At 45.7% G+C, this 26,799-nt stretch overlaps 1 protein-coding gene across 2 annotated transcripts in view; it reads left to right on the top strand.

Moving 5' to 3' along the window:
• ALDH1A2 (aldehyde dehydrogenase 1 family member A2) overlaps positions 1-26,545 on the top strand; it is a 97,286-nt gene extending 70,741 nt beyond the window's left edge. Inside the window, exons 8-14 of one of the 2 annotated variants that reach the window (XM_047738081.1) lie at positions 12,440-12,542; positions 14,241-14,425; positions 15,802-15,966; positions 16,634-16,791; positions 17,111-17,185; positions 24,702-24,788; positions 26,056-26,545. In XM_047738081.1, the coding sequence (XP_047594037.1) occupies positions 12,440-12,542; positions 14,241-14,425; positions 15,802-15,966; positions 16,634-16,791; positions 17,111-17,185; positions 24,702-24,774 (759 nt within the window). In that variant the 3' untranslated portion in view covers positions 24,775-24,788; positions 26,056-26,545. Of the gene's footprint in view, positions 1-12,439; positions 12,543-14,240; positions 14,426-15,801; positions 15,967-16,633; positions 16,792-17,110; positions 17,186-24,701 lie in introns of both variants that reach the window. The other variant, XM_047738080.1, reaches the window with a different exon arrangement.
• Positions 26,546-26,799: the final 254 nt, after the last annotated feature.

Genomic DNA, 26,799 nt, shown 5'->3' with positions numbered 1-26,799 from the left:
AACTGAGCCACCCAGGCATCCCTCAAATCGTATTTTAATTAGCCAAGTAAATTCAATATAATTTCCCCAACAACAGTTCAGAAAGGAAAACAAAAAGATGAATGGCATAATTACTCTGATAAAGTAACCCTTTCGTTGTTTAATATGTCTTTATTGACAGCTTTATTGTGGTGTAATTGATATATAGTAAACTGTACAATTTGATATGTCTTGATGTATGTATCTACCCATGAAACCCTTACTACGTTCAGATAGCAAATACATCCATCACCCTTGGAAGTTTCCTGCTGGCCCTTTGCTATCTCTCTCCTCTCTCCCTCCATACCCTTCCCATTCCCTGGCACTGATCTGCTTTTTCCTGTTGCAGATCATTTGCAATTTTTTGAATTTCATGTAAATAGAAACACACTGTATGTACCCTTCTGTCTGGTTGTTCTTACTCACACGTTAATTTTGAAATCCATCCTTGCTGTGTATCTCGGTAATCATTCCTCCTTATTGCTGAGCCATATTCCATTTTATGGATATATCACAATTTGTTCATCCATTCAGCTGTTCGTGGACATTAGGTGGTTTCTAGTTTGGAACTATTATCAATAAAATTTCCTATGAACATTTCATGTGCAAGTTTTTGTGTGTGTGTGTGTGTGTGTGTGTGTGTGTGTGTGTGTATTACCTAGAAATGGAATGGCTGGATCATATGGTAGATTAAGAAACTGCCAAACAGTTTTCCAAAGTGGCTGTACCATCTTACATTTCTTCCAGCAATGTATAACATTTCCAGCTCCCCTACATCTTCTCCAGCATTTGGTATGGTTGGTCTTTTTAATTTTAGCCATTCTAATAAATGTGTAGTATTATCTCAACATAGTGGGGATTTAAAAAAATGTTTTAATTTAATTTTATTTTTTCAGTGTTCCAAGATCCGTTGTTTATGCACCATAGCCAGTGCTCAATGCAATACATGGCCTCCTTAATACCCACCACCAGGCTCACCCATCTCCCCACCCCCCACCCCTCCAAAACCTCAGTTTGTTTCTCAGAGTCCACAGTCTTTCATGGTTCATCTCCCCCTCTGATTTCCCCCAATTCACTTAATCCTTTCCTTCTCCTAATGTTCTCCATGTTATTCCTTATGCTCCACCAGTAAGTGAAACCATATGATAATTGATTTTCTCTGCTTGATTTATTTCACTTAGCATAATCTCCTACAGTCCCGTCCATGTTGCTACAAAAGTTAAGTATTCATCCTTTCTGAGGGAGGCATAATATTCCATTGTATATATGGACCATATCTTCTTTATCCATTCATCTGTTGAAGGGCATCTCGGCTCTTTCCACCATTTGGTGATTGTGGCCATTGCTGCTGTGAGTGATTGTGGCCATTGCTGCTGTGAACATTGGGGTACACTTATGGCCCTTCTTTTCACTACATCTGTATCTTCAGGGTAATATATCTATAGCTTGGGAACTTTTGACTATGCACCACATTTTAAGTTTTTTAAAATTATAGAAGCCCATTTAAAAACATTTTGCTACAAATTTATTCCATAAATATATAATTAGTAGATTATTATTATTAAGCTAAATTCCACCTGTTCTTTAGCTTTCTGAGTCTGTTTTCTATGAAATGGGGAGAGTGACATCTACTTTACGAAGTGGTTGTGAGCATTAAACTAGACAACACCTGCAGAAGATCCTGTTAATATGGTAACCCCATTACTAGCTTATAAGTGACTCTTCCAGACTGTGGGTTGAAATCAGACATTGTACATATTATCCTTAACGGTGTTTGAAATTAGGTAATAATCAGTTCAAACCTTATCATGAGATAGACCAATGTAGCATACCATGTGACATAATTGGAAGTGGGTTCCTTCAGTTTTTTTTTTTAATTTTATTTAAATATTTTATAGATCTCAGTGTATCAGTTGAGGGTCTTTCCCCTTATTCTTAGGATCCTATCACCTGTGTATGTGTGTGCATTATATATAGGTACTTGATTTTATGTGGTGTTTCCATTGCACATGTTTTACTTTTGGATTCTTGCCCTCCTCCCTATAATGTTAGTTTCTGAATCAGAGGTGCTGAAACACTGAGTGCAGACATATTGACAGCTGTGGTCCTGCCATAGAGTAAAGCACCTGCTTTGCGGATGGAGAATCTGAAAGACAGGCTGTTTCCAATACTTACTCTTTATATGTTAGCCCCCATTTTAAGAATTCAGTTTATTTAAACTAAAACAAAAGCAATTCACCCTTTTCTCCCACTCCCCACCCCCTGCTTCTGGCAGTCACCTGTCTGGTCTCTGTATCTATGAACTTGGTATACATACATATATCTACATCTACATATACGTATACATATACATACACACCACACACATATGTTGTGTGTGTATATATGTACATACATATATACACACATACACACACACCTGATATTTCTTTCTCTCGATGGCAAGCATTATATGTTTGTATGTATATATATATATATACATACATATAAAATATAGTTATTTTAGATTCCACATATAAGAGAACTCATATAGTATTTGTCTCTCTCTGATTTATTTCACTTAACATAATGCCCTTGAAGTTCATCCATGTTGTCAGAGAGAGCAAGAGTTTGGTATTTTTATGGCTGAATAATATTCCATTATTCACATAAATCCACAATTTCTTTATCTAATCATCCTATGATAGACACATAGGATTTTTCCATATCTTAGCTTTAGTAAAGAAGGCTGCAGTGAGGGTGCAGATACATGTTTTCCAGTTAGTGTTTTTGTTTTCTTCAGATAAGTACCCAGAAGTGGGATTGTTGGATCATACGGTAGTTCTATCTTTAATTTTTTTAGGAACCTCCAAACTGTTTTTCATAATGGTTGCACCAATTTATATTCCCACCAAGAGTGCCTAAGGGTTCCCATTTCTCCATGTCCTTGCCAACACTTGCTATGTCTAATATTTTTGATTCTAGCCATTCTGACAGTTGTGAAGTGATATCCCATTTTGGATTTGATTTGTATTTCCCTCTTAATGAGTGATATTGAGCATCTTTTCATGTGTGTGTTGGTCATCTGTATGTCTTCCTTGATGAAGTATGTTTCAATCTTTATCCATTTTTTACTGTTTTGTTGTTTTATTGTTGAATTTTAAAAGTTCTTTGTGTATTCTGGATACAAGTCCATTGTGTTTGCAAATATTTTCTCCTAGTCTTTGGCTTATCTTTTAGTTCTCTTAACAGTGTCTTTTGCAGACCAGAAGTTCTTAATTTTCGTGACATCCGATTTGATTCATTAATTTTTTAATTTTATGGATCAGGCTTTCAGTTTCATGCCTAAGGAATTTTCACCTAACTTAACACCACAAATATATTCTCTTATGCTCCCTTCTAGAAATTTTATAGTTTCATGTTTAACATTTAGGTCTCTGATCTGTTTTTAGTTAATTTTTGTGCATGTTGTAAGGTGAAGAACTAAGTTCTTTTTTTAAAAATTTATTTATTTATTTTTAAAGATTTTACTTATTTATTTATTTGACAGAGAAAGAGAAAGATCACAAGTAGGCAGAGAGGCAGGCAGAGGAGGAGGGGGAAGCAGGCTCCCTGCTGAGCAGAGGCCAATGCAGGGCTCAATCCCAGGACCCTGAGATCATGACCTAAGCCAAAGGCAGAGAGGCTCAACCCACTGAGCCAACCAGGTGCCCCAGTCTTCTTTACTTTTTTTTTTTAAGTCGATAATAAGAGTTCCAGCACCATTTCAAGACAGTTTTTTCCTGCTGAATCAGCTTTGCGCCTTTCCCAGGAAGCGGCTGTTCTTATTTGTATGGGTCTTTTCCTAGTTCTGTTTTGTTCCACTGATCATGTGTCTGTCCCTTCACCAGTACCACACTATTTCCTTTCATTACTGTAACTTTATATAACATAGGAAATTCTTTATCTTAACAGGAGATCATTGAAAACTAAATATGAAATTTTCATAGATGCAGATCTTCAATGGAGGGAACAGAGAGAGAGAGAGAGAGAGAGAGATGAGAATTTGAGAACAAGAATGAAGTGGAAGGTGGCCCTGTGAGGAGTTTTGCCCTTGGGAATACTCAGAGCAGTGAGCCAGCCCATTGTAGTGGGCATGGAGCAAATTTCCCTGACTTCTTCCAACTTGGTCTCTATTTGCTCTTTCTCTCCCTAGAGAGGTTGGCATTCACTTGCAGGAGAACCACTCCTCGGGCCTCTGGAATATCTCCTAATTTCTTCAGATTGATACCACTGATAGACCATAGAAGACCCGAGGGAGAAGCATCTGTCTAGAATATGAAGGCCAACTTACAATTACACATATTAATGGTGGTGGGTAGAGAACGTTCACCGGCAAATCAAAGGATCCCGTAATTCTCAAACTCCCTTTCAGCTTGCTTTCATCCGTTTTTTTTTTGTTGTTGTTTTGTTTTGTTTTGTTTTGCTTTTTACTTCTTTATTCATCTATTGTTGTTTAACTTTGTAGCTCCTTGGGAAATTGTGTAGATTCTTCCAGAGGAAACATGTCACTTCAATACAGAGTAGAACATGGCTCCTGGTCTGCTTGCCCTAGGGAGAGGGGACTTACTGGGACATCACAGAATGTCTGCAGCAGTAACAAGAAGCTTATTTGAGGTGGCTGCTTTCCATTTTACTTTAGCAAAAGGGCTTTGAAAAACAAACAGTTCCCTCAGATTAAAGACCGGATTAATTTCTCCTTATACAGCTAAGTACATAAGCGATGCATGTAAATATTTAATAAGTGAATATAAAAGGGCTCTTATAAACACAGAGTCAATAAACAACCTCAAGCAAGGACAGGAAGGCAGTTTGCACTTTGCTTGGTGTGGTGTTTTCTTTATTCAATTAGATGAACAAACCATGATTTCATCATTAGTCAACAAGATAGTAGAGAGACCATCAAAGCAAACTACAGGAGAGTCCAGACTGATTCGTGCCAAGCAAATGTTTGTAGCTAACAGCTGTATTAGCACTGCGTCTCATTCACGCAGCCGGGGTTCTCCTCTCACTTCCTAAGTGGGAGGAATGTCATGTCGCACGGTGCTGTCGCCCTTGCTGCTGCTGGAGGCAGGAACTGGGGCAGCGCTCTCTCTCTCTCTCTCTCTCTCACTCTCACCCTCTCATAGCCTCACCACCTCTCCGTTGGTGGGGGAGGCAGCCTGCTGGAGTTTTCACTCTTTTTTAAAAAAGTTAATGCTCCTCTTCCTAAGGGGGTATGAGTCCACAAGCAAACAAACCATCTAAAAACTTGAACCAAAAATACCAGTTCGATGGGTCAGTGCCTCTGGATATACAGGTTTTAAATTCTCTTTTTTTCCTTTTCTTAATACTTAAGTCAAAACTCAAGTACTGGAGAATTAAGAAAAAGTCTACTGTGGCCTCTGCTTGCTTGCCAAGATTGTTTATTTATTCTGCAGTGGGTCCCCCTCCTGGGAGCTGGGGATGATAATGAGCAGGTCCCAAGATGCCCCAAGATGCCCAGCCCTTTATTCAGCTCACCTGGTGAGTGGGAATATCGTACCATTGACTTGAGTACTCCAGGTGTCTTCCTATCAAAGCAAACCAAGAAACAAAATCTTGCCTTTTTTATTTATCTGAAATAGAAAGGGAGAGTCCTGTGTAGTTAATAGACAGACGGCTAAGTGTACCAGACAGCTGATCTGGCCTGTTAGCTGGGTTGGGATTCTCGTCCTAGCAGAGGGAACTTAACCCCCAGGAGGGCATCTGGAGAAGAAAGCAGGAGCCACAGAGAGAAACTGTAATGGGCAGGAAGGACTGGAGGCGTGGGATGGGCGTTCAGAGTCCAGGGCTGGCTCCGCCTCTTCACAGGTGCCTATCAGCAAATCATTTCTGGACCTCCCAGAGTCACTTTTTTTTTTTTTTTTCAACTATGAAATGGGGTAGTTTTGCCTCACTGAAACATGGAGATTAAACAACGCTTATGACAACAAACAGCGCACAGTATGTGCTTAGCAAACAGTAAGGTTGCACAACTAGAAAGGAGAAGAAATGAATGATGCAAGGTGAGAGACAAGTGTGGGAGAAATGCCCTTAAAGATTCTTGAATCTCTTGGTTCTTAACCTTAGCAGTGCATTAGAATGTTCTGGGACAGGGGCACCTAGGTGGCACAGTCAGTTAACCATCTGACTCCTGGTTTGGGCTCAGGTCCTGATCTCAGTGTCATGAGATCGAGCCCCATGTTGGGCTCCATGCCCAGTGAAGAGTCTGCTAGAGATTCTCTCTCCCTCTCCCCACTCTTGCTCATGCACACTCTCTCTCAAATAAATAAATCCATTCTTAAAAAAGCATGCTCTGGGGGAACTTTTAAAAATAATTGGAGTAAAATAATCAGAATCTCTGGAGGAAGAGCCTAGACGTAGAAAAAATTTTTAAGTCCCAGGAACTGTTCAGTCAGTAGTAGATGAAGTCATTCCCCCTTCATTAAAAAGATGAAATTTAAGCCAAAGATAAGTACAGGGAAACCCAAGATTATTCTGTGAGTTGTAGCAGAATACAGCTACCTTGGACATAGGCATCCTATATTCCAATTGCTCACTTGTTTCCCTAAAGCCCTCCTAGTCTCTGATTTCTAGAGACCTTGAGAACAGGTGTCATGTTCTGGTGCAGTTGCCCAACAAATCTTCCATATGTGTGTCAGATAGAGTGTCTCTCTGCTCGCAGATTTGGTCTAGAAGACAACTATTAGACAAGAACAGGGTGAGAGTTGTTTTGGATCAGAGGATTAGACTTTTAGGGAAGGTGGGTCTGGAAAGCTAGCTTTACAGCAGAAGTAGCAGAAGCAGGTCTGGAAAAATGAGTTTATCAGCAAGCAAGGGGAAGAAGGGCATTTTAGGCAGATGAAACAGCTTGTACAACGAAAGGCAAGTGGTTTCATGTGGCTGGAGAGGCCGGTGTGTGATGGGGAACTGGTGGTTAGCGACCATATTGGCTTTCATAAGCCAAGATGGACAAAGTTTGGAAATTGCTGTTACACTGAAATTAAAGGAGCTGCTTAAATATCTTGGTCTTTTTACTTTCTGGTGGAAATCTGAACAGACTGATTTGAGCTATTATTTCTAGATATTTCAGAAAGACAAGAAATAGCCAATTATGCATATTTTCAGCATTCTTATTTCCATCATGGTTAGCCAGTAGCACAGTGAAAAATAAGAAAGGAGAGGAGGGAAAAAGCATACAGTCAATCTGTTTGGGGTTTAAGAAATGAAAATGTATTCCAAAAAGCAGGCATCTCCAACCAGTTTACTGAGATGTTTCTGTTTTGTTATTTTTTTTTAAACATGGCATTTCTCTGAGAAAGAATCCACCCTTATTAATACGTGTGATTACTAATAAAAAGAAATATTTCTGAGAAAGCACTTATCTAATATGGACAATTCAGTAATTAATAAAAAGAAAAGTTTACCTAACTTCAGAAACTCTGTTCAGGAAGCAACATGGGAAAGAGCAAAGAGTGCACAGGAAGAAGGCCTTTCATGTGTTATTTTGTCCCACATAACCCTTTCCCTTGCAAAGCACCAAACTGCCTTTCTTTCCCTGGCTGTGCTGCCGTGAACATGCTCTGGTCCATTGTGGCTCTTCCAGGAATACTCCTCATATCAGTCTGGAAGCCTATTCAAAACAAGGGTGGGAGTCAGAGTTGATGTGTGCCAGCACTCCTGCTGAGAGCTAGCCCAGTCCCATTGCATGTGGGGGACCCCCTACTTCGCACCCTTGCGCCTCTTTGGGATACACAGATCCAGTGGACTACAGGGGTTGCAACGTTAAGAAACCACAGGGCAGGAATGGTGTCACTTGCTCTTTCATAATGAGCTCTGTGCAGGAAACTGGGAAAAAAGTTCAGGTTGTCCCATCACTCAGTGCAGCTGGGTACTTGTGTGAAAGCTACTTCTGCTCCATGAGCAAGAAGAATGCAGAATTGTGGACAGACTCTCAGAACGAGCAGGGGCTCCAGGACCTCTATGTGTCTTTTTAAACACTTCCAGCCATCTCGAGTACCACGGACATTAACTGCTTGGCCTGTGCCTTCATTGTGCCTGTGAAGAAGCTGAGGTTCAAGGCCCCAGAGTGGCTTTCCCACATTGCAGTAGGAGCTAGGAGCCAAGCCGCAGTTGGGAGTACCTCGGTCTCCCCACTCCTGTGGGCCCCACTGCAGTCCCAAGCCCTCAGTATGCTCATGATTTGCCAGGTTGCTGGCCATAGGACAGGAGACGTTGCCTATTTTATGGGAATAGGACTTTGTTTTATGCACCCTAATGACTTGACTCTTAACCCCTCCCAGAGCTTGTGTGTCTTGAAGCCCCGTTTGTGTCTCCAGGCTCTTCTGCCTTCTGACCAGGGGCCCGCGTCCCCAGAGAATGCCACTCACTGCTTTCTCCTCTGGGGAGGGCCAGTCAATCCCAGGCCTTGGCGTGGTGCCTGTATTTCATTCTTTCTGAAATTGTCTAACCCCATAGACTGGAATTCTGGAAGCCTCTGTATTTTAGGCTCATTCGCACAGGACCTGTCATATTCTGTAAGCCGACATGGAGTCAGTTCTCACTTGAACTCTTTGTTTTTAAGCATTACTTTGCCCTATTAAGGATCTCCTGCCTTGGAGTTGTATCTCTTCTCTCCACCATCTCTTTTCCCTTCTTGGGAGTGATCATGAGGAGGGCCTCCCATCTGGGGTCATTTAACCTCTGTCCTCCCACACAGAGAATTCATGAGCAATAGTACATTCTCCAAAGCCCAGGTCTGTGCATAAGGACCAGAGCCCTCAGACTCTAGCTCGTAACAAAGTATTGCAAAACCTTAATTCCATCGGCTGGGATCTAATGTTGAACCTGACCCAGCTTTTTCTCCAAGCTTCTCAAAGCTTCACTTCCTGAGTGCCTGCTAGGTTTATAATGCAGTCCTCTTAGCTGCCAGTCTGCTCCTGGTACAGGCCTGTGCACTGCACTGCACCTGGCACTAAGTAGGAGAACCAGGAATCTGTGTTGAACGAAGGAGGATCAGTGAAAACTGGGTTTTTCTCAGTGTCTGGTGCTGAGGCCCCTCCAGATGGATGGTTCTCCCGTGGCCTCACACATCCAGTTGTTTCTTGAGGCTGAGCTGCAACTTGACCTTCTTCCAAAGATGAAGAGGAAAGGCATTATTCATCTGAGATTTGCCTTGCAGTGTTTAGCATGAATTTGGTTTCTAAGGAAAGGCTGGCAAACCACTGACACAGGAAAAATTATTCTTAGGTATTCTCTGATGACCATAGACTGAGCGAGGTTTTTGTATAGTTACCGTAGCCATGAAAATAATCACTGGACAACATTCCCAGTGGCAAAACACACAAACCCCTAGAACTTTTTTGATTAATGGCAGGGGGTAGGGGTAACAAAAACCTGATGCCAGCTGGGCCATCACTGCCGTTATGAACCCCAAACATTTATTCAGCATCTTACTGTGTATGAAACCTGCAATTTCTCTGTGCTTTTTGTTTGTTTCTCAATGTCGATCAGAAATCAGAATGCTAGTTTTGCAACTGATGGTGTGTGACCATCATTTGTATCTACAAAAGGTAACATTCCTAGTCACTTTGGAATCAATTTGGAGTTCAGGGACAAGGTTTTGGTGGCGTGTGGCACACTGTAGGTGCTCAGTACATACAGAAAGGCAGGCAGGAAGGGGAGCAGGAGGAGAGGAAGGGAGGGGCATTGAGAGAGTGACCCCCCGCTGTGCCCTGGTGTTCGTCTCCCTGGGATGTGACAGGCTCTGCCCCCGACCTGCCAGTGACCAGTTGACCTCCAGCTCTTAAGTTTGGTCCCGTTTAAAATGAGATAGTACCTGCTGTGAAGGGTTTTTAAGAGATCTAGATGAGCTCAAACATGCACATGTCTGGCACAGAATGACTCAGTAAATGTTAGTTTTTTAAAATTATAACTAATAATAAGTTCGTGAATTCCGCTGGTTGCCTTTTTTTGAGAAAGCAGTTGCCTGTTTATCTTCCTGGACTTTAAGATGAGTCACCATCAGTTCATACGGATTCCATCAGGGCAGAGAGAGCCAAGAACCCTAGAATTCCTTAGAATCGGCGGTCTCGGGGGATCACCTGGTCAGGGACTCCCCACAGTGCTGCTCTCCCAACTGCCCTTGCGTGCAGTTTTCCTGAAACTCTCACTCAAGATCTCAGGCTTCAGTCATAATTTTCACCTAACTGCTGTTCTCTTGCCAGAACAGAGAGCCAGATTCTCCTTTCCGTCATATATGTGTATTTTCTTCCTGAAGAAGAGGGAGAAGGGAGGATGTCTCCCTGGGAACAAGGTCTTTATTAGCTTGTCTTCCCAGGGAGTTTACCGTGAGGTAGAAGACAGATGAGACAAGCTGGCAAGGCAGGAGAGGGGCCATCTGGTTGGGGGGCTAATGCCTGCCCAGTAATCTTTAGGGCTACGTGTTAGTATTTTTCCACCCCTTGGAAACTAGCATTGTCCTGCAAACTAAGAAACTCTCTAGTTTCTAGAAATTCTAGCTCTTTCAGAGACATCACTATCTTTCCGCCACAGAGTTCCTCAGAATGAAACTATATCTTCTACTTTTCTTTTTTTCTTTTTTCTTTTTTTTTTTTTTTGCCATGAGGGAGAATAATAATAAAAACTTAAAAGCATTTAGTCCAGTGAATGAGTAATATTGGAGACTGAGGGAAGTCAGAACATTTCCCCAGTATTTTCCTGAAGCAGTTGATATGCACAGGCAGTTTGGGGGATATGGGGGAGACCTGCATGGAAAGCCTAGCAGCAGTAACTCTTTTTACAGTCAGCTCTATTTCTCTGCATTGAACAAGGAAGAAGAAAGGCCCGGCTTCTGCCACCCATGTATAGTTACCATGTGTGGGTACTTACTGTGTACCAGGCTGGGTTATAAGGGCCAAGTACCCTCACTTAATCTTCAAGACAACTGCATTCTGAGGTAGATACTATTTTTAGCCCCATTTACAGAGGAGGGAACTGAGGCTCAGAGAAGTTAAATAAATTTCCCAAGGTCAAACAGTTGGTAAGTGATAAAGTCAGTAGAACTTCAGGCTCCGGAGCCTTTTCTTTCAACCATGACTACGCAGCCTTGAGGAGTTACTAGCCCTACTTGAGGATCTCAGCAAGGTTCAGGAGGGGCTGAAATGTAGCACGTCTCTTTTCCAAGCTTTTCAAATGTTTTATTTTCAGTAGGATTCCAGGCAAAGGTTGCATTTTTCATCTCAGTGAGAGCAAACTGCCCATGTGGGCTTTATGGGGACTTGGCCTTTTCTGTAACGGGACCTCTACCCCATAGTAGAGCAGCACCTGTGACAGCTCAGGTCTTCAGAAGCAGTTGCTGAAATGGAGTTTGCCATGCAGATTATTTATGGGGGATCCCTGCTGAAGGGGAGTGGGCACAAGGGGAAACTGAACTGCAATGCAGGCCTGGTAGCTTCCACCAACAACAGGCAGCATGGCGGACCACAGATGGTCCTTTGGAGCCGTGCTGTGGTGAGCTGAAAGTGAGGGTCTTTATACACCCGCCACCAGTGGATAGGCCACCCAGGGTAGGGAATCTATTGGACAAGGACACACCCTTCATCTGAGGCCGACTCTGGAGAAGTTGGCAGCATTTCTACTCACTGAGACAATCAGTGTGTTCTTCCTCGAAGGGAGGCTGTAGGTGGTACATCCCTGTTTCCATTTTGACACTTCCAATTTCCTTACAAATGCGAGTTTACACATTGGTAAATGCCATCTCCAACCCAGCCTCTTGTCTGCTTGGCTTCTAAGTCAATAGGCATTGCACACATATAGACAGATCTCAGCTGTCTGGACTCCTCTTGTTTATAGAACTAAGTAGAGGCCAATGTGTAACATCTATATTTTCTTTGAACCAAGTGATTAAAGTCATACCTGGCAGTTTTATAAATCCATGAAGTTTGTTTTACATTCATCATGCCTTTCATGTGGAGCCAGTTGGCTTGTGGTGTGTGTGTGTGTGTGTGTGTGTGTGTGTGTAAGGGGAAGAGCAGAGTCCAAAGCTAAAAGCCACAGAACAGTGGTGGAAAACCTCTAGTCACATTGTGCTTCCCAGTTGCCTTTAGAGAAACCTTTCAATGATTAAGATTCCAGATTAAAACCCATTTTCAGTTCTCTTCCCTTCGTGAAACTAAAGCAGTCTTCCAGCTCACTTCGGCACAGACATTAAATTGTGTCCCAGCTGACTTGTATCTTGTCCACCCAAGCTGACCACAGGAGCCACTCTTGCATCATCCACGGGGCTGGTTTGCCTTGCAAGATCCATCCCTGCTGCCTCTCACCATTGCCTCCAGTTGGCTTTGGCCACAGGCCATCTTAGCTGCTAGGTGTGCAAAACCTCCTTCCATTTCCTTTCTTTCAGGTTGGAAAGCTTATCCAAGAAGCAGCTGGAAGAAGTAACTTGAAGCGAGTAACTCTGGAACTTGGAGGGAAAAGTCCCAATATTATTTTTGCTGATGCTGATTGTAAGTCAACAACAGATCTCCTCCCTGTCCCTGTACACTGCCTCTTGGTGCTCTCTGTTGTATCTCCACTTTTGACAGGACACTAAGGAAAAGATCTGTGAGGCTAAGAAGAAGCTTCAAGTAGAAGAACCTGGACACTTCTTCCCAAGGGGCAGCTGGTTTAGTACTGGGGAAGAGGGCTTGCCAGTTGATAGTTGAGCAGAGTTTGTTTTCTAGACACTCCTGAGCCCCTTTGACTTTGTGGTGCCGCAGGGCAGGGTAGAAGAGGTGAAGGCCTGCTTTGTGCTGCATGGTGGGAAGGGCAATGGTCTAAGCCTCCCAACACCGCAAATATCTTCTGCCTAGATTCTAGAAATCTGAAACTACTCAACTGTGTCTGGTGGCTTTGTAGACCATGGGAAAAAAATTTCTAGTTCACTAGTCTTGCCACATTTTCCCAAACCCACAACTCCTCCTCTCTTTAGTCCCCCCATCCTCTGCGGTGTCCGTGACTTTCAGCCAGAATGACGACGCACATTCAGTCAGGTGCTTACACCTTGGAGGTAGGACCCTCTGGCGGTGTAGAGCAGTAATTTAGGAAACCCCATGTCTTCAGGCAGGATGCCCTCTCAGCCATTCTGCACAGGGATGGTCTTTATGGTTTGAAAAGCATGCCAGGAAATAAAAATTCAAAATCTCTTCTGGTCCCTCTTTTTCTCCCTCTCATCCCACCAGACTGAGATGCTGTCCCTTTCACCACTGGGAGGTCAGAAAGCAGAAAGCAGATTGCTTGCCATCCAGCCCCAGCTTTGGAGTCCGTGAAGAGTTCAGCATCAGTTTCATGCTGGTTGTCAAGAGGGATCAGAACTGTCAAACCTAAGTTTCTCGTGAGGAGTAGTTCCTCCATTGACAGGACTGATGGACTGATAAGGAACGGTTGATTCAGTCAGTCATTTAGCAACTAGCACACACCAGATTTGCTAGTGTATCTTGAAGTATAAGCTCTGAGATGAAAGTTATGTGCTGCTATACAGTTACAGTAAGTGCAGAGGATATTTGGGTGTCTTTCAGGAAGATCCGTTTCTTTTACAATTTAATTCACCATAATGCTAATTAAACATACAGCTACAAGGTTCTCTATAGATCAGAGATTGCAAGTTAGCAGTCCCTAGGCCCAGTGCAGGGCATACATATGTTTCCCTGTCGAAATGTCACATAGCACTTTAAAATATGAACACTATACATGAAAAATCCTGATTTCTGTTTTTTCTTAAAATCGGAAATCTGGCAACCAGTGGCTTACATTCATGCATAGCAACAGCCAAATGTGGCTTTCCTTCTGAGTCTCCATCAGACCGTTTTGCTAGCTGGCGGATTCATGCCACTACATTATTTGCCCAGGCCCTTGCCCTTGGAACTTGACACTCCTGTTGTAGATGGTGTGGTCCAGTCCCTCTTCCTACAGAAGAAGAAACAGACTCAAAGAAGTAAAGTCGTCCAAGTTCAAGGTCACGTAGCAAGTCACGTCAGGATCTAGTTAGAACTTGAACTAAGGTGTCTTCTCAATCCAGTGCTTTCCCCCGTGCTGCCTCCTCACCATTATGCTGTGGGCTGAGAGGGGCATTACTCCTGGGGCTCTGGGTGAGGGAGGGGAGGGGGCTGCATGGATGGGCCCTCTGTGGGTGAACCACACTGAGGACACCACTCTCTCCCTTGCAGTGGACTACGCTGTGGAGCAGGCCCACCAGGGCGTGTTCTTCAACCAAGGTCAGTGCTGCACCGCCGGGTCTCGCATCTTTGTGGAGGAGTCCATCTATGAAGAGTTCGTGAGGAGGAGTGTGGAGCGGGCCAAGAGGCGCATCGTGGGGAGTCCCTTTGATCCCACCACAGAGCAGGGACCGCAGGTAGGGAAATCATAAACATTCCCTTTCTTTTCTTAATCCCTGGTGAGCCCCAGACACTCTGTTGGGACCCCAGAGACAACTTCCTTCTCCCGCCCCCTCCTTTCCCTTCCGCCTCATCTTAGTGGCTGGAATTGTAGCTGGTGAGACATTGCTTATTCCTCATGCTTCCCTTTCCTTTTCTAAATGTCACCTCTGAAACATTAAGGGATTAAATTTGCCTCAAAGATACTTTGGACTTTGAGGGTAACTGGGAGTCTTTTAGCTCTAAAGAAAGACTTGCATGTGACCAGATGGAGGTTGACCCGAGAACCCAGTCCCAGTCCTAACCACTGGCCTTCAAGACATCCCTACAAATGCCACGGGCAAGGAGAAAGGGTATCTCTCTTTCTCAGAAACCATTATCCATTCATCCGTGGCTAAGGAATCTCCACCAGCCTGACCTACTTAGGGCCCACATATGCATGGGAGTTAGAGAGCTACTTGGCCCTCTGCTGTGGTTAGCTCTACTCTGCATGTTCAGGCGGTGTGCTGGGGAGGGCCACAGAAGGCCCTGCAGTCCACACTGTTTGGCTCTGCAGGCTCTTCACAATCATCAAGGTTTGTTTCTGGATAGAATTCTGGTTGAATCCCAAACTAGATAGAGTCTGGGAGTTTTTAAAGAATATTGGGATCAGGTTGCATTTGAATCTCTAGTGTATGGGTCTTCCTGACAAGAAACAGCATCTCTGAGGTTTGGGGACCATTTGAAAGATGACTGATGTTCCAGCCGAGTAATTCATACTCAAGTGGAATTTAGATTTTTGTATTTGCCATCATAATGGAGCAAGGACTGCAACTTGGGGGAGGCCAGACTAACCTTATTTTATGGAGTAGGAAGCTAGTCCTTGCTCTTTATACTTAACCCCTTCCTCTAAAGGTATAATAGGAGCTCCGTTAAAAATACACCCCAGTAGGATTTGAAGCAATGTAGAGCTTACCCTTGTTTTCATCTTTTAGTATCAGTACAGCTTGGGGAACTGTTTATTTGGTTAGAGCGGTCAGTTTAAATAATGAGTTGATTTAAATAATATCAATTGATTTAAATAATCAATTAGCCAGTTCCTCCATCATTTAGAAACATTGCCTAATTCTGCATCTGGTACTGCTGATTTGGCCCTATCCTCAGTGCAGGGCCTTTAATGGAATTCTCAATATATTGGGTTAAAGCATGCAAAGTCACCATTTCTTCAGAGGACAAAGGCTAAGTGGCAGCAGTTCCCTATGACATGACTAGATATAATGGAGTTTGAAAAAAATCACAAAAGATTCTTGAGTACACACTTCTTTCTCTTTTCATAGAGGATTTTACACAGAGTCATGGGAAATTTCTTTTGTAGATTGATAAGAAACAATACAACAAGATCCTGGAACTCATCCAGAGTGGCGTGGCCGAGGGTGCCAAGCTGGAATGTGGAGGCAAAGGGCTGGGCCGGAAGGGGTTTTTCATTGAGCCCACAGTGTTTTCGAATGTCACCGATGACATGCGCATTGCCAAGGAGGAGGTAACATGGAGTTCTGATGAAAGCCCTGCCTTTCTTGGGATGGCTTCCAGAGCATTTCTTGTAGATGATATTCTGGTTTGGTCTCTTTATATTTGATAGACATTCTGTGACAGTGATGTGCAAATCCCATTTTCAAGAAAATGTTAAATCAGAAAGCAAGTAAGCTAGATGGAGACAGGTGACATGCTCCTCGACTGCAATTATATTAGCCAAAAGGACAATCGTAAGAGCCCATCATTGGCCTTAGTAATACACTGCCCATGGGCTAGTTCCTTCAAACATGGGTTCCTAAGCTGCTCACCAGGAAGGAGAAAGCATCCAAGCCACCTCACGTTTGTGTGGGCGAGGGACCAGAGCACATCAGCCAACGTCTGGAGGGGTGGCTCTGAGTTCGGCAGCAGTGGCTGGGGACTCACAGAGAAGGCAGCCTTGGTACAGACAGCGGAATTGGGGGTTGCATGGGAGGGTGGAGGGTAGGGGGCGCTACGTGAACTCTAAAGTTAGACGATTCAGGCAGAGTCTGGGCAATTTTACAGTTCTGTGCTGCTGAACGCTGAACGTCAGTGTCATTTAAATAATGAAGGTGGAGTAAACTTTGAAATGTGCAGAGCAGGTCAGGGGGTGGCAGAGCAACCACCCCATGGTGGCCCAAACCATTTTGTTGCAGATCTTTGGCCCCGTTCAGGAAATTCTGAGGTTTAAGACTATGGATGAAGTTATCGAAAGAGCCAATAACTCAGACTTCGGACTCGTCGCAGCCGTCTTCACTAATGACATCAACAAGGCCCTCACAGTGTCTTCGGCAATGCAGGCTGGGACTGTTTGGTAAGATGAGAATCAGCCTCAGGGTTCTGGCCGTAACGCAAGCCCCTGGCGGTATAAGGGCCTCGTAATCTCGAACACAAGGGACAGAAACTTACCCTCTGGGGGGAAGGGAAAGACAGAAAGCAAGCAGCCTTCCCTGAGAAAGGATATGCACTCCTTACTGGCTAGGCCAGGAGATAAAAGTCAATTTTAAATGATAAATATTTCATATGCAAGAAAGGGAATTAGAAAATGAAACTTTTAAAGAAATACTATGACGATGGGACTACTTCAGTGCAAGCAGAATTCATACTCATGGTACTGTGTTTTCTTCTCTTAGGATCAATTGTTACAATGCCTTAAATGCCCAGAGCCCCTTTGGGGGATTCAAGATGTCTGGAAATGGGAGAGAAATGTAAGTGTCCAAAGTTGCTGGGGCCGCAGAGAAACCGGGATGGCAGATACTAGCCTAGAGAAGTATGCACACGACTGTTGGAACTCTCTGACTCACCCACTCATTCCACAAACACGTTGTTGAGCACATACTTCTGCAAACGAAGGTCTGTGCTATGTGTCACAAAGACGGATAAAACACAACTCCCTTCCCTTACGTGGGGATGGATAAAAATTAATGTACCATCTATTTCATGAAATCAGGGCTACTTTCGTGATAGAAGTGTGCCAAACATCTTGCAAGTACTACCGTTTTTGCCTGATGGGGATCAGAGAAGACTTCCCAGAGCAAATAACTTTCCACTGTGTTAGGGGCAGTGCTTCCACGTGGAGGGAAGAGCAGGAACAAAGGCATGAAGGCACAACAAATACAGAACATCAGGGAGTTTGGGGTGTTTAAAACAGAGGTCACCAACTGCCAGCCCAATGGCAAATCTGGCCAGCAGAGATGTTTCGTTTTGCCTCACAACCTTTTAAAACCCTTAACTGACATTCAAAAAAGGAAGAGGCTTTCCGTAAAATACGGATTTCTTGCTTATTTTCATTCCCCCATAGCAAAATTGCTGCAGCTGTGAGCTCTAGAACTTGCCTTAATCCCATTCCTGTTGCTTCTGGGGCCTACATATTGGTAGCCCTTCGTTTTTACACAAGCCCAAGCCCCTCCCTTAATCACCTTCTCGGCCCCTGTAGGTTCTCTGAGGCTGGGACGGAAAGGTTTGGACGTAGGATGGCTAGAGGGAGCTTGCTGAAAACACAGGTGAAAAGGTTGTTTTAAACCAGTCTCACGGGGCTTAGACGTTCCATGGGAGCTGAGGAGATAGCCGAGGTTTTAAGGCCGAGATTTCTGGCAGGTAGAGGATGTCCTGGCAAAGACTAGAGGAAGAAGACCCATCACGAGGGCTTTACAATAACAGTGATAAGAATCATTCATTAAACGCCCACTCTGTATGTGACTATACATCAGCTTCTCTCCTAACATTGTCTCATTTGAGTTTCACAATGATTCAGTGGGATAGATACATTTCCCCTTCACATCCCACTTGGTTCAGGGGGGGAACTGGGGCTTAGACCAGCGAAGCAGCTTGCCCAGGTCACACAACCAGTAAATGGCAGATGTGAGATTTGAACGTAGGTTTCAGTGTTTGCGATGATATCCAGCCAAGGAAGCAGCGGGGCCTGGGGCAGGACTCAGAAGGGACAGAATCAGAGCTGGGCAGAGTCCTCTTGAGAGGCAAAGGGCCTGGAAAAAGGGAATGTAGCAGAGGAAAACTATAGTCAAGGAGATGTTATTTGCAGCCTTCATATATAAGGGGATTGAGCAGCATTCAGAGTGTGGATGGTAACCAGGGTCTTCCTGAGCTGACACACACTCCCCTAATAAAAAAAACAAAAACCAAACAAACAAACAAACAAAAATGAAAACATTTTCCCCCTGGGGCATCTGGGTGGTTCAGTCGATTAAGTGTTCAACTCTTGATTTCAGTTCATGTCATGATCTCAGGGTTGTGAGATCAAGCCCCGCATTGGGGTCCTCACTGAGCGTGGAGTCTGCTTGAGATTCTCTCTTCCTCTCCTACCCCTGCCTCTTGCCCCTGCTCATACTCACTGTCTCTTAAAACAAAACAAAAAACTAAATATACCACTTTCCTTCCTCTTGACGGGGGCTGGCTCCATGTTTCTTAAATCCTGTGATGCCCAAGAGGAAACATTCTTATGTCCATTCCCTCTGCTGTTATTGAATGCGTCCATTTGTGAGCCAATGCCGGTTCATGATCAGTCTGCTAGAAAGTATTGAGTGCTTGGCTCGTGGGGGATGATATATGGCTCATCAAAGCACTTGAAATTTTGCTAGATAAATGAAATATACAACAATGAAAGAAGTAGAAGAATTCCAGAGAAGGCCGTGATTTATAGAGGAGTTCAGGGGTGGGGGAGATCATTGTGAGCTGTAGAAGCCTGGGAAACCTTTGGATAGGGTCGAATATATGGATCTGAATTGGCCTTTAAAGGAGAGGAACATTTGGGTAGATGGAGAGAGGGGAATAGGAGAGAGGGGAATAATTTGGTGGGCAAAGCAAGGTAGGAGTGGAGAAAGAGGGTGTAGAGGCATTGTGGGAGAAATAAGGATGGTGTTTGGGACAAAGTACAGGGAACCCGTAAGACCAGCATAGAGGATTTACATGCTTCAGATACATCAGCTGGTAATTTCTAGCTCTTAGGCATTAACCTATAAATTAAGCATAGCGGTGAGGCTAAGAGCAGAGTTTCTAGAGTCACACGGCTTCAGATACATATCCTGGTCCTACCACTTACTACCTATGCAACCGTGGACCAATTACTTAATCCCACTAAAACTCTGTTTCTCTAAAATGGGAATAAGCCTCATTAATCTCTCTAAGCCTCATCTCCACAATGGGAATAATTATAGTGCCTACCCCAAAGGGTCGCCCTGAGGATAAAATGGTAGGATTCGGTGTTCAGATATCCAGCAGTGTCTGGCAAACCTCCAGAAATGTAGAGGTCAAGCAGATGAGTGTTACATAGGTGATCCTTCTTTTTCCTCATTTCTTTCTTTGGAAGTATGGCAGAATGTTGCCTGAATTTCAGCCCGCATCATCAACTTCCATTCTGTCCCTGGGAATGCCAGGGGGAAATCGCTCTTGCTTGAGTCTTGCTTCTGGCCTTCAGTGCTTCCCACTTGCTTTACAGCCAGAACCCAGAACCACTCTGGATCCCCTTTGCTCAGTTATTAGTACTCTTCAGCTTTTATAAAGTTTCGTGTACTTACAGCTGTCTCTTCCTAACTTGCATATGGCCTTCACTTCCTGCTCCCACCTTTCAGGATGCGTTTAACTTGATATTCTGTGTGCTGCCTCTGTGTTTGGGCCTTCCTGGTCTCTGAAATGTTGGGACAGTCCCTGGCTCTGGGAATGCTGTTCCCGCTGTTTTGTTACAGATCATTAAGAGGGTGAATCATGGGCATAAAATATAATAAATAATTGCCGCTGGATGGAGCTTGTCCCAGGCTCGCCCTGGATCCTCAGCATGGACAGGGTTTGGGCTTGAGACATTGTCCAGGTCCAGTCTACCCCCATTAGCAACCTTCCCCTTGCCTGGAGAGATGGTCCAGGAGACAGTTTGGCTGTGTCAGAACCACATGGAGAACAGTGGCCCAAGAGACTGAAAAGCAGTCTTTCTCCACTTACCGCGTTGGTGCTGTAGTGACTTGGCCTTCCCAGTGCAGTTTAAAAATAATTAGGCAACAGGGCTCTTTGATGAGACTCACTTGATCTTGTCTAAATCATTGGATAATTTGTCCCTACTTGCTCTCCAAACATGTTTTTTTCTTCCTTAAATGGCCTAGAGTGGTCGCAAGGCTTCAAATAAAAGCACCTGCCCTATCCTGGTCCCCCACTCTTCCTTCGCACCTACTGCAATCCCAGAAACTCCCCGCCTCTGGACAGTACTGTTTATCTCCTGGCCTTGCAAACTCCATGTAGCTCTGGTCCCTGGCACCCCTTTTCCCACCTCTAAGAGGCACAGAGAAGAGAAGTAGCACTTTCTGGAAACAAGTTCCAAGCAGGCTGTGGGAGCCCCGGTGTTCTCCCCGACAGAGCGCTGTGGAGGGCTGCCCTCTACAGGTTGCCCGATGGGCTGGCCTGATTCCCAGGGTCAGAGATGGGGGCAGCTCACTTCAGTCTGGCCTTGCAGCCAGTTCTCCACATTTCACTCCTCCCATCCCCTCCCTTACCTCTTTTAAGCCTCTCTGAGACAAGCTATAACGTAAATGTCACATAGGGAGCACATAGAAAGAGCCTCGTGTTCTGAGGTTCTAAAAAACCTCATTTTAAAAACTGAGGACACAGGCTTTGAAGATGAGAAGCATTATTAGTATATTCTAAATAAGGGCTTCCCAGTTTGCATGCACATGCATCCATGCCTGTGTGCTCATATGTATGTGCAAAGCATGCGTGTGTGTCCGTGTATACTTGCAGAGCATGCCTGTGTGCCCATGTGTGCGTGCAGAGCATGGGTGTGTGCCCATGTGTATGTGTGTGCATGCCCACCCGTGTGCCCATGCATGCATGTATGTGTGCCCATGTGTCCGTGCAGAGCATGCATGTGTGCCTGTGTGTATGTGCAGAGCATGGGTGTGTGCCTGTGTGCCCGTGCATGCATGTGTGTGTGCCTGTGTGCACATACAGACATGCATGTGTGCACGTGTGTGTGTGTGTGTGCGTTCCCACCCGTGTGCCCCTGCATGCATGTGTGTGTGCCCATGTGCATGTACAGAGCATGCACATGCACAGAAAGTCACCTGCGGTCGGACAGAAGGGCTTGCCAAGCATGCCTGTCTGGGGACCCACTCTCAGAGATTTGGATGTAGTAAATCTGGGCTAAGGCAGAGGATCTGCATTGTTAACAGGTTTTGGAATGGTTCTGGTGCAGGTGGTCTGGAGCCCCTGCTCCGTGAAATGTTGCTGTAAGGCAAAGAAAAGAGCAGTGAAATATACATCCTACACAGTAATCCCTCTTTGTTTTAGGAGTGATTTTTCTGCAGGGACTGGCTGGAGGCACCTTACCTTGCCCCTGGGTCTGCCGGGTTTGGTTGGTGGCAGGGAATATAACCCAGTCTGGCTCAGAAGCAGGAACACAGGCGTCCGAGTGTGCCTCCACCCTGACACTCTGTGGAACCCAGCAGGTGACCGTATGGAGAGATTGGGGGGCAGCAGGAGAGACGTGTCTGCATTTGCACTATAGTACGGTTCTCCTGTAACTGTGGGATTTAACTGGATTAAGCTAGATTGGAGAGAAAGCCCCCAGAATGAGGTGGTGAATTAGCAGGAGAATCTAAACGGGGGGCCCTCAGAGACTTCCCAGCAGTGCTTCTCAAAGGGTGGTCCAAACAACCACCTGCGTCACCATCTCCAGGCTCCTCTCCAGACCTACCGAGGCAGAGTTTTTGATGGGGATGGTCAGGAGTCCACAACGTAAGCAAGCTCCAAGGACAGTCCCTTAGGCTTCCTGATGCCTGAGAGACGCCCGGGCCCCAGGAGGAGGCTCGCCTGGAGTCACAGCACCAGGTAGTGGCAGAGCTGAGTGGGATGCCCGCCTGCAGACCCCCAACTCCAACCTTGCTTTTACGGCAGATGAGAGGCCGCTCTTCATTCTTGGAGCAGGCTGTGGGCCGACCGTGGTGGCTGATGACTCTGCAGGACACAGGGGAGGAGCTCCCCCAGCGCAGGGTGATTTTCTACATCATGCACCCAGAGATTACGGGACCCAATACTCACACTTGAAAGCAACCACACCACCACACTTCTGACTCTGTAAGGCTTCCTTAACACCCCTCAAACCAACTTAGAGATCTGAGTGGGAGGAAATGGTTCAGGGTCTACGCCATGTGCGTGCACAAGCCAGGAAACCAGAAGGGAGTAACCGCACTTCAAACAGGAGGCAGATGATGTCCGTGATGAAGACACACTTTCAGAATTGCCCAAGGGAAGGAAGGAGTCCAGAAAGAGCCAGAGCTAAGCTGGTAATAAAGACTCAGGGCCTGGAAGGAACTAATGAGGGAAACTTCTACTGAGTGGGGCAGTCCTGGATTTATTCTCGTTCCCATAAGCAAGACAGCCAACACAGATAAGAGAAGAGCACACATACCCTGCTCTCTCCTTGGCTGCCTCTGATGTCTTGGCGGGGAAGGGCATGGTTATGACAACCTAGGTGACCTTGGTGCTCAGAGCTGCTGCTAGCCAAGTGATTGGAAGTTTGTGCAGAGCATAGGGTTCCTGGAAGGTAGCAGAATGAATCGCTCACAGCAGGCCTTGATTGTAAAGCCCAGTTACTTTTTACACATGATTGTTTTGGTCTTTTTAAAAGATTGATTTAATTTTAGATTCAGCGGGGAAGAGGTGAGGGAGAGAGATTCTCCAGCAGACTCCACACTAAGTGTAGACCCCAGCGCTGGGCTTGAGCTCATGACCTATCCAAAACCAAGAGTTGGCTGCTTAACCAACTCTGCCACCCAGGTGCCCCATACTTGCCTGTTTTTAAAGACAGCCTTTATTAATATTTTCTTATTCAAATACATCTCCAAGTGTCCTTTTATTTTTTTCCTGAAAGAGGTGGTATGTCTGTCTACTGAGTGGACCTGGGGAAGGGGAGGGTGGCTGAAAGCCCTCCCTCCCTCTCTCCCTCCCACAAGGGCCACCTGAGCCTGAAGCTGTGGGCTCTTCACGAGGTTTGGTGGAGGGCACGAAGCAGGACCAGTAAGCTCTGAGTCCTCGGGCAGAGACGGCCACTCAGGCAGCCCTTCTCGCCCTCCCAAGGGACAGCGTTGTGATAACTGGCGCCCAGGTGCTCTGTGAACACAGAGGCAGGAGGCGTTCCTCCTACTGAGACAGCCAGAAAAAGCCTCATGGACCAGTGACTTTAAAAAGAATGGGGGGGGGTCAATTTTTAAAAGAGAAAATTGGGGAAATGTGCTTGACTTTACAATGAAATAAAGAAAAGGGGGCAAGGGCAATTAAAATGAGATGACCTGAGGAGAAAGGACAGAGAGAAGAAAGAAAGGAGCATGGCAGCCACCAGGCTTGGCTGCAGCCCGGCCCCCTGAGGGTTGGAGACCAACGCTGCCTGTCCAGAGGGCCAGGAAGGCGCATCTCCTGGCTCCTGCAGAGACGGGGGACCCAGCTCCCACCCCATAAACATTTAACCAGAGTCTCGGGGGCCACTTCCTTTGCAGTCAGTTACTTGGATTTCCTCCCTCTTTTCCCTGCCTCTGTAGGGCTGTGGGCAGCACGCATCAGGATGGTTTTTTGAGGCATTGCTGGTGATCCGTGTTCTTCCCTGTCCAGGTCTTTGGGTCCCCACGTCCATGTGTTAAGTCTAAGGACTAGTGGAAAGGAATTTAGAACAAACGGGAAGGGATCCCAGCCTGGAAATCTCTGGTTTTTCTTTGAGCTAAAGTGGACTAGGTCACCAGGAAGAGTGACTAGAACACAGACACATCGGGGGTGTCTCGTGGCGGGAGTGGGTTTCCTCAGAGGAGGAAAGCACACCATTGTCCTCTAGAGCCATTACTCCCAGTGGTAGAGACACAACAGCGGGGGGTCTGGACCTGGGCCTCTGCTGTCTGCAGTGTACCCCCAGGTCCAGGGTCTGTATGACCACAGGCTCAAGCTAACGTGCGTGCCTGTTTCTGAGTAGTTGGGAATGCTGCTGCCCCTTCCTGCGCCATGTTGTGAAGACAGATCAGCCCTTGACTTTAAGAAATGGTCACTGCTCATGATATGGAGGCCCTCTCTGCCTCTCCGAGGAGGGCTGGGCTGTCCACTCATTAGACATTTCCTCATGGGAACCCCATGGCCTGCTGTTAGCAGGTGCTAAACGGCCCCTTCTTGGGGCCTTTGCCATCACTCAGGCCAGGCTGCCTCGGCCTCAGGTGTCTGACACTGCCTAATTCTGCTTTCCAGGGGGGAGTTCGGCTTGCGAGAGTACTCCGAGGTGAAGACAGTGACTGTAAAGATCCCTCAGAAGAACTCCTAAGAAGGCGGAGGAGGAAGGTGGAGGCCAGCCCGCAGGACCCTCCCTCTCTGCTCTCCCTAGGGGGCCCGGCTCTCAGGAATCCAAAGTCCATACTCGGTCCTTATTTAAAGATGTAAACAATGACCTGTAGGCCAGGCCAGTCACTGCATAAGGAAAGCAGAGCATGTGCGCACGGTCTCCTGGCACTCCGTAAGGGATCACCTTAACGATACCAAATATTGGGGGAGCGGGGAGCAGGCAGGAGGAGTCGCTGTCGGGAACATCCAGTCTCTCTTTCCAGAGCGATGGGCTGATGCCTTTTGTCACAAGGAACTTTCCTCCTGAGGAAAGGTCATCTTTCCATTGTCTCCATTTTCCCCTTCCAGGCTCTCCCTGCTCGCCACCCCCCCCCTTCCCACCCCTCCAAGGAGATCTCAGCTGAGCTCATTTGGGGCAGATGTTCGGGCCGGGAACAATTTTCCAAGGGTTTGCAGCCAAATTACCATTTCATGTTATCCACTTCTTCAAAGCAAAACATGAAATGGTTTTAGTTAGAGCCAGACCAGACTGAGACTGCCAGGAGCTGGTACACTGCAGATGTACCAAGAACTGAGAGCTCGGGATGTTCCCGACCCAGTCTGGCTTTCGTACATCCATAAAAGACACGAGTGAAAGATCAGGAAAGATGCAGACCCAGAGATCACATGTAGTTCACAGCTTCTGAGCTTGCCGTTTGGTTTTAGGGTGTGTGGGTGTGTGTGTGTGTTCTATCTTCTGGGTGATTCTGGAATAAGGCAGCGGGGGCGGGAAGGGGGTTGTTTTTCATAGACTGATAAGATCTTTTTCCAATGCTCTTAACAATCAACCCCAAAACGAATTGAGTCAGCTCAAGAATTTGGTACCAGGTAATGCTGGGGGCCTTAGAGAAATAAGTTCACTTCTGGTACTGGCTGACAACTCTTAGGAAGTGAATTATCTCTGCAGTGGGACTGGGCAGCCGCTTCTGCCCCCTGCCCCCGCTGCAACAGCCCCCGATCCTGCCAGTGCTCTGGGTGTTACTTTGGCCTATCATGCCCTGAATGCACTGGCAGTAACCTTGGAAAATCCGGCCCAGCCTGGAGGTTCTGTTGCCATTTGCAGAGTTGCAGCATGCCACGCTTGCCGTCCTCCACCAGCACCCCACCGCCACGCCCAGTGGCGCGTCCACACGTGGGTTTCCCTCCCGACAGGCCTCCCGAGGTGGGGGACACAAAGCAGCCCCTCTCCCTCTCCTCCAGCCACACACTTCTCCTTCTGCTTTCCAGTGCATCAGCAGCTGATGGACAGCGTCAGCTTCCTTTCCTCCTTCACTCTTTCCAGTTGCTGAATCCAACCCAGCCTGTAACCTAGATGAAGATCATCTATTTAAAAGTACCAACCATAACCTAGAGTACATGGAATATGGGCAACGCGTATATAGCCTTCTGTATGTAATGGGTTCCTGCTTTCTAACCACACCGGTTTTCTATTTATGAGTCTCGTCTATTCATGATGTTTAAAAGAAATCTCCATCCGCTGTTATTTACGAACGACAATGCACTCAGTGGCCCGATGCCTCGAGAGACGCCACGCTTCTGAGTTCTCCCATGTGAATGTCATGCTCTCCTCCTCTAGCGTGTGTCCAAGTGAACATGTCCATTAACCAGCTAGTTACCTTTCAACTGCAATATAGAATGTGAAAATGAAGATTTATTTCTTTTAATTTACTTAAAAAGAAACCTCTGTGCTAGCAATAAAGCATTTATATTGTGTACTCCTTGGGATTACGTGGCTGTGTTTATAAATCTTCGCGTCACACTGAGCACACTTGGGTCCTTCTCTCAGCTGCTGGGTTTTTCAGCTGTGTGGTTTTCTCTGGTTACTGAGCAGAAGTCTGGGAAAGCATTTTTATAGAACGCAGTAAACAACCTTCTTGTTTTCTGACACTGCTTAAAATTTGAGTACACATGCGGTTTTACGCGGCCAACAAGTAGAATCATGTAGGAAACTGATGAAACGACTATTTTA

The sequence above is a fragment of the Lutra lutra genome, chromosome 7, assembly GCF_902655055.1.
Source record: "Lutra lutra chromosome 7, mLutLut1.2, whole genome shotgun sequence".
Taxonomy (NCBI): domain Eukaryota; kingdom Metazoa; phylum Chordata; class Mammalia; order Carnivora; family Mustelidae; genus Lutra; species Lutra lutra.
This window is presented reverse-complemented; position numbering and strand designations above follow the sequence as displayed.